This window comes from Drosophila gunungcola, unplaced genomic scaffold (assembly GCF_025200985.1).
Source record: "Drosophila gunungcola strain Sukarami unplaced genomic scaffold, Dgunungcola_SK_2 000001F, whole genome shotgun sequence".
Taxonomy (NCBI): Eukaryota; Metazoa; Arthropoda; class Insecta; order Diptera; family Drosophilidae; genus Drosophila; species Drosophila gunungcola.
The window spans coordinates 20,613,652-20,621,494 of record NW_026453197.1 but is presented as its reverse complement, the minus strand read 5'-3'; the positions used below and the strand labels follow the sequence as shown (position 1 = coordinate 20,621,494).

The window sequence follows — 7,843 nt, the reverse complement described above, 5'->3', positions numbered from 1 at the left end:
CGGAAAGAAAAGTTATGGATTTAGAACTGCAGGTTTTTGGTCACTTTTCTGCAAAGGCGATTTTTTCGGAAATTAAGAAAGGGGTTACATCGTAAAAACTGCAAAAAAATCGACCCGAAATTACAAACTAAGTTTTAAACGCAGATTTTTAGAGCACTAAGCCACAAGACTTTAAAGACATACCACTTCGAGATCGGATGCTTAAAATAAAAGTTATATAATTAAGAGTGTAGGTTTTCGTCATCTTTTCTGGAATTCTATTTTTGGGAAATTGATTAAGGAGTTATATTGTAAAAATAGCAATTAAAAATTTCAAAACAAAATTTAAATGCAGATTTTTAGAGCACTAAGCCACAAAACTTTAAAGATATACCACTTTGAAATCGGATACCGGAAAGAAAAGTTATGGATTTAGAACTGCAGGTTTTTGGTCACTTTTCTGCAATAGTCGATTTTTTTCGGAAATTAAGAAAGGGGTTACATCGTAAAAACTGCAAAAAATCGACCCGAAATTACAAACTAAGTTTTAAACGCAGATTTTTAGAGCACTAAGCCACAAGACTTTAAAGACATACCACTTCGAGATCGGATGCTTAAAATAAAAGTTATATAATTAAGAGTGTAGGTTTTCGTCTCTTTTCTGTAATTCTATTTTTGGGAAATTGATTAAGGAGTTATATTGTAAAAATAGCAATTAAAAATTTCAAAACAAAATTTAAATGCAGATTTTTAGAGCACTAAGCCACAAAACTTTAAAGATATACCACTTTGAAATCGGATACCGGAAAGAAAAGTTATGGATTTAGAACTGCAGGTTTTTGGTCACTTTTCTGCAAAGGCGATTTTTTCGGAAATTAAGAAAGGGGTTACATCGTAAAAACTGCAAAAAAATCGACCCGAAATTACAAACTAAGTTTTAAACGCAGATTTTTAGAGCACTAAGCCACAAGACTTTAAAGACATACCACTTCGAGATCGGATGCTTAAAATAAAAGTTATATAATTAAGAGTGTAGGTTTTCGTCCTTTTTCTGGAATTCTATTTTTGGGAAATTGATTAAGGAGTTATATTGTAAAAATAGCAATTAAAAATTTCAAAACAAAATTTAAATGCAGATTTTTAGAGCACTAAGCCACAAAACTTTAAAGATATACCACTTTGAAATCGGATACCGGAAAGAAAAGTTATGGATTTAGAGCTGCAGGTTTTTGGTCACTTTTCTGCATAGTCGATTTTTTCGGAAATTAAGAAAGGGGTTACATCGTTAAAACTGCAAAAAAATCGACCCGAAATTACAAACTAAGTTTTAAACGCAGATTTTTAGAGCACTAAGCCACAAGACTTTAAAGACATACCACTTCGAGATCGGATGCTTAAAATAAAAGTTATAGAATTAAGAGTGTAGGTTTTGGTCACTTTTCTGGAATTCTATTTTTGGGAAATTGATTAAGGAGTTATATTGTAAAAATAGCAATTCAAAATTTCAAAACAAAATTTAAATGCAGATTTGTAGAGACCTAAGCCACAAAACTTTTAAGATATACCAATTTGAAATCGGATACCGGAAAGAAAAGTTATGGATTTAGAACTGCAGGTTTTTGGTCACTTTTCTGCAAAGGCGATTTTTTCGGAAATTAAGAAAGGGGTTACATCATAAAAATTGCAAGAAATCGACCCAAAATTACAAACCAAGTTATAAACGCAGATTTTTAGAGCACTAAGCCACAAGACTTTAAAGACATAACACTTCGAGATCGGATGCTTAAAATAAAAGTTATAGAATTAAGAGTGTAGGTTTTGGTCACTTTTCTGGAATTCTATTTTTGGGAAATTGATTAAGGAGTTGTATTGTAAAAATAGCAATTAAAAATTTCAAAACAAAATTTAAATGCAGATTTTTAGAGCACTAAGCCACAAAACTTTAAAGATATACCACTTTGAAATCGGATACCGGAAAGAAAAGTTATGGATTTAGAACTGCAGGTTTTTGGTCACTTTTCTGCAAAGGCGATTTTTTCGGAAATTAAGAAAGGGGTTACATCGTAAAAACTGCAAAAAAATCGACCCGAAATTACAAACTAAGTTTTAAACGCAGATTTTTAGAGCACTAAGCCACAAGACTTTAAAGACATACCACTTCGAGATCGGATGCTTAAAATAAAAGTTATATAATTAAGAGTGTAGGTTTTCGTCTCTTTTCTGGAATTCTATTTTTGGGAAATTGATTAAGGAGTTATATTGTAAAAATAGCAATTAAAAATTTCAAAACAAAATTTAAATGCAGATTTTTAGAGCACTAAGCCACAAAACTTTAAAGATATACCACTTTGAAATCGGATACCGGAAAGAAAAGTTATGGATTTAGAACTGCAGGTTTTTGGTCACTTTTCTAAATAGTCGATTTTTTTCGGAAATTAAGAAAGGGGTTACATCGTAAAAACTGCAAAAAATCGACCCGAAATTACAAACTAAGTTTTAAACGCAGATTTTTAGAGCACTAAGCCACAAGACTTTAAAGACATACCACTTCGAGATCGGATGCTTAAAATAAAAGTTATATAATTAAGAGTGTAGGTTTTCGTCTCTTTTCTGTTATTCTATTTTTGGGAAATTGATTAAGGAGTTATATTGTAAAAATAGCAATTAAAAATTTCAAAACAAAATTTAAATGCAGATTTTTAGAGCACTAAGCCACAAAACTTTAAAGATATACCACTTTGAAATCGGATACCGGAAAGAAAAGTTATGGATTTAGAACTGCAGGTTTTTGGTCACTTTTCTGCATAGTCGATTTTTTCGGAAATTAAGAAAGGGGTTACATCGTAAAAACTGCAAAAAATCGACCCGAAATTACAAACTAAGTTTTAAACGCAGATTTTTAGAGCACTAAGCCACAAGACTTTAAAGACATACCACTTCGAGATCGGATGCTTAAAAGAAAAGTTATAGAATTAAGAGTGTAGGTTTTGGTCACTTTTCTGGAATTTTATTTTTGGGAAATTGATTAGGGAGTTATATTGTAAAAATAGAAATTAAAAATTTCAAAACAAAATTTAAATGCAGAGTTTTAGAGACCTAAGCCACAAAACTTTTAAGATATACCAATTTGAAATCGGATACCGGAAAGAAAAGTTATGGATTTAGAACTGCAGGTTTTTGGTCACTTTTCTGCAAAGGCGATTTTTTCGGAAATTAAGAAAGGGGTTACATCGTAAAAACTGCAAAAAAATCGACCCGAAATTACAAACTAAGTTTTAAACGCAGATTTTTAGAGCACTAAGCCACAAGACTTTAAAGACATAACACTTCGAGATCGGATGCTTAAAATAAAAGTTATAGAATTAAGAGTGTAGGTTTTGGTCACTTTTCTGGAATTCTATTTTTGGGAAATTGATTAAGGAGTTATATTGTAAAAATAGCAATTAAAAATTTCAAAACAAAATTTAAATGCAGATTTGTAGAGACCTAAGCCACAAAACTTTAAAGATATACCACTTTGAAATCGGATACCGGAAAGAAAAGTTATGGATTTAGAACTGCAGGTTTTTGGTCACTTTTCTGCAAAGGCGATTTTTTCGGAAATTAAGAAAGGGGTTACATCGTAAAAACTGCAAAAAAATCAACCCGAAATTACAAACTAAGTTTTAAACGCAGATTTTTAGAGCACTAAGCCACAAGACTTTAAAGACATACCACTTCGAGATCGGATGCTTAAAATAAAAGTTATAGAATTAAGAGTGTAGGTTTTCGTCACTTTTCTGGAATTCTATTTTTGGGAAATTGATTAAGGAGTTATATTGTAAAAATAGCAATTAAAAATTTCAAAACAAAATTTAAATGCAGATTTTTAGAGCACTAAGCCACAAAACTTTAAAGATATACCACTTTGAAATCGGATACCGGAAAGAAAAGTTATGGATTTAGAACTGCAGGTTTTTGGTCACTTTTCTGCATAGTCGATTTTTTCGGAAATTAAGAAAGGGGTTACATCGTAATAATTGCAAAAAATCGACCCAAAATTACAAACCAAGTTTTAAACGCCGATTTTTAGAGCACTAAGCCACAAGACTTTAAAGACATACCACTTCGAGATCGGATGCTTAAAAGAAAAGTTATAGAATTAAGAGTGTAGGTTTTGGTCACTTTTCTGGAATTTATTTTTGGGAAATTGATTAGGAAGTTATATTGTAAAAATAGCAATTAAAAATTTCAAAACAAAATTTAAATGCAGATTTTTAGAGCACTAAGCCACAAAACTTTAAAGATATACCACTTTGAAATCGGATACCGGAAAGAAAAGTTATGGATTTAGAACTGCAGGTTTTTGGTCACTTTTCTGCATAGTCGAATTTTTCGGAAATTAAGAAAGGGGTTACATCGTAATAATTGCAAAAAATCGACCCGAAATTACAAACCAAGTTTTGAACGCAGATTTTTAGAGCACTAAGCCACAAGACTTTAAAGACATACATCTTCGAGATCGGATGCTTAAAATAAAAGTTATAGATTTAAGAGTGTAGGTTTTGGTCACTTTTCTGGAATTCTATTTTTGGGAAATTGATTAAGGAGTTATATTGTAAAAATAGCAATTAAAAATTTCAAAACAAAATTTATTTTTTAAGCCACAAAACTTTTAAGATATACAAATTTGAAATCGGATACCGGAAAGAAAAGTTATGGATTTAGAACTGCAGGTTTTTGGTCACTTTTCTGCATAGTCGATTTTTTCGGAAATTAAGAAAGGGGTTACATCGTAATAATTGCAAAAAATCGACCCGAAATTACAAACCAAGTTTTAAACGCAGATTTTTAGAGCACTAAGCCACAAGACTTTAAAGACATACCACTTCGAGATCGGATGCTTAAAAGAAAAGTTATAGAATTAAGAGTGTAGGTTTTGGTCACTTTTCTGGAATTCTATTTTTGGGAAATTGATTAGGGAGTTATATTGTAAAAATAGCAATTAAAAATTTCAAAACAAAATTTAAATGCAGATTTTTAGAGCACTAAGCCACAAAACTTTAGAGATATACCACTTTGAAATCGGATACCGGAAAGAAAAGTTATGGATTTAGAACTGCAGGTTTTTGGTCACTTTTCTGCATAGTCGATTTTTTCGGAAATTAAGAAAGGGGTTACATCGTAATAATTGCAAAAAATCGACCCGAAATTACAAACCAAGTTTTGAACGCAGTTTTTTAGACAACTAAGCCAAAAGACTTTTAAGACATACCACTTCGAGATCGGATGCTTAAAAGAAAAGTTATAGAATTAAGAGTGTAGGTTTTGGTCACTTTTCTGGAATTTTATTTTTGGGAAATTGATTAGGGAGTTATATTGTAAAAATAGCATTTAAAAATTTCAAAAAAAATTTAAACGCAGAGTTCTAGAGACCTAAGCCACAAAACTTTTAAGATATACCACTTTGAAGTCGGATACCGGAAAGAAAAGTTATGGATTTAGAACTGCAGGTTTTTGGTCACTTTTCTGCAAAGGCGATTTTTTCGGAAATTAAGAAAGGGGTTACATCGTAATAATTGCAAAAAATCGACCCGAAATTACAAACCAAGTTTTGAACGCAGTTTTTTAGACAACTAAGCCAAAAGACTTTTAAGACATACCACTTCGAGATCGGATGCTTAAAAGAAAAGTTATAGAATTAAGAGTGGTTTTGGTCACTTTTCTGGAATTTTATTTTTGGGAAATTGATTAGGGAGTTATATTGTAAAAATAGCATTTAAAAATTTCAAAAAAAATTTAAACGCAGAGTTCTAGAGACCTAAGCCACAAAACTTTTAAGATATACCACTTTGAAGTCGGATACCGGAAAGAAAAGTTATGGATTTAGAACTGCAGGTTTTTGGTCACTTTTCTGCAAAGGCGATTTTTTCGGAAATTAAGAAAGGGGTTACATCGTAATAATTGCAAAAAATCGACCCGAAATTACAAACCAAGTTTTGAACGCAGTTTTTTAGACAACTAAACCAAAAGACTTTTAAGTCATACCACTTCGATGTGTGATGCTTAAAATAAAAGTTATAGAAATAACAGTGTAAGTTTTTGGTCTATTTTTTCGAATTTGATTAAGGAGTTATATCGTAAAAATAAGAAAAAATTAAATAGCTCTATTTTTTAATCTTAATAATTAATAATCGTCCGATTTTTTTTTTGAAGCATCGAAAAATGTTCTTTATCTACAATTAAAAACAACGAGTTTTGAAGTTTTGCTTTATTTATATATTTTAATAGACTAAGGCGACTGCAAACTTCTTCGGATTGCAACATCCTGTGAACCTTCTGGTTTAGTATGTAGAAACCGTGACGGGGATTGTGGTTGTGGTGGTGGTGGCGGTGGCGGTGATGGTGGGGTTAGTGGTGACAACAGGAACTCCGACCTGGGTGGGCACTACCACAACGTTCCTGGACATCATCCTGCGGCATTGACGGCAAGGACGTCCCCAGGCCAAAGGATTTGCGTAGTAGAGGACTCCTCGGGGATGGGAGCACTCGGCGCACTGGAGGTTAATATTAACATCACCCATAGTTCCTCGGTTTCCTTGGGTCTTTTTTCTTGGGCTTTTTCTGCGAGACTGCGTTTCAATTTGCCTTTCACCATTTACTTATTCCCTTTATATACAGCCAGTGCGCGATATTGCGATAATGAAATCCTCTGCTTTTCTTATCGCTACATTGATGGATCATATTTGCGGTTCTGCTGCCACTGGTGTGATTCACTTAGACCATGGATGATTATTAAAAAAACGTCTTTAATATAAGCGTGCAATATTTATGATTCATAAAATATCTATTATTTTGTGGAACTAATTTTAATAAATACAAACCTTAAAATACGGGTTGTTAAGGTATCAAAAGAAAATTATTTTAGATATGGATTTTGACTGTAGACAACATCTTTTTATTTCGTTAATCCTTTGATTTCCAAATTTTTCTCATTTTCAAAAAGGGTTTCACCATCATTTTTTACAAGAAGTGCCCTAAATTAAAATTTTTCAGATATGAATGTCAATTGATTGGCAACCTAATGATGAATTTAACAAGTTATAGAACTTAAAATTTGAAGCATTTTTTGCGGTTTTTGAATTTGATTAAAAACACATTTCTCAAAAGTTTTTTACCTTGAGAATTTGCCAAAATAAGGAGCACAGCCAAAAAACTGACTGTTTTTGTTTGCAGCTGGTAACCTAACAGCTGGTAACATAGGGAAGCATTCCGATAACATTATTAGGTTTTTATCACTCTATTGTAATAAATACATATATGTGACCATTATTCTTTAACTTTACGGTACTTGTAACAATTAATTAATCGCCGAAAAATACACAAAGCTAAATAAGTTTAATGAGGTTTATAACATTGTTAACATTTATTATACAAATACATTTAGGATTTCAGTCTTAGTTTTTATTTATTGACGACTCTCCCGTTGCAAAATTTAAAGTCCTCATCTTTTAGTAGGTGGATACAGCGATGGGCACCACAGTGGTGGTGGTGGTTACGGCGGGAACAGCCACCTGAGTGGGCATCACCACCACGTTCCTGGACATCATCCTGCGGCATCGACGGCAAGGACGTCCCCAGGCCCAAGGACGAGCAACATAGAGAAGTCCTCGACGATGGTAGCACTCGCACTGGAGATTGATATTAACATCGGCCATAGTTTCTTGATTTCGTGGATCTTTTTTCTCCAGCTGTTTTGCTTTGAATGCTATCCAATTTGCTCATCAGCTAGTATTTGTTCCCTTTATATACGTTCAGTTTGATTGCGATAAAAAAATTAAATGATTGATCAAGTTATCGTGATTCATTTACTCTGGAGAGGGTT

At 32.4% G+C, this 7,843-nt stretch overlaps 2 protein-coding genes across 2 annotated transcripts; both read right to left on the bottom strand.

The window, feature by feature from the left end:
• Positions 1–6,208: 6,208 nt before the first annotated feature.
• LOC128261741 (uncharacterized) lies at positions 6,209–6,616 on the bottom strand. The gene has a single exon (XM_052995580.1). It carries the CDS (start codon positions 6,540–6,542, stop codon positions 6,303–6,305), a length of 240 nt encoding a protein of 79 aa, XP_052851540.1. The 5' UTR covers positions 6,543–6,616; the 3' UTR covers positions 6,209–6,302.
• Positions 6,617–7,351: 735 nt separating this feature from the next.
• Positions 7,352–7,750, bottom strand: LOC128261739 (uncharacterized). The gene has a single exon (XM_052995573.1). The coding sequence runs from the start codon at positions 7,674–7,676 to the stop codon at positions 7,470–7,472; it is 207 nt and encodes a 68-aa protein (XP_052851533.1). The 5' UTR covers positions 7,677–7,750; the 3' UTR covers positions 7,352–7,469.
• Positions 7,751–7,843: the final 93 nt, after the last annotated feature.

Bases quoted from the DNA above. Each gene is read 5' to 3' on its own strand.
- LOC128261741 (XM_052995580.1), bottom strand. From the start codon at position 6,542: ATGGGTGATGTTAATATTAACCTCCAGTGCGCCGAGTGCTCCCATCCC.
- LOC128261739 (XM_052995573.1), bottom strand. From the start codon at position 7,676: ATGGCCGATGTTAATATCAATCTCCAGTGCGAGTGCTACCATCGTCGA.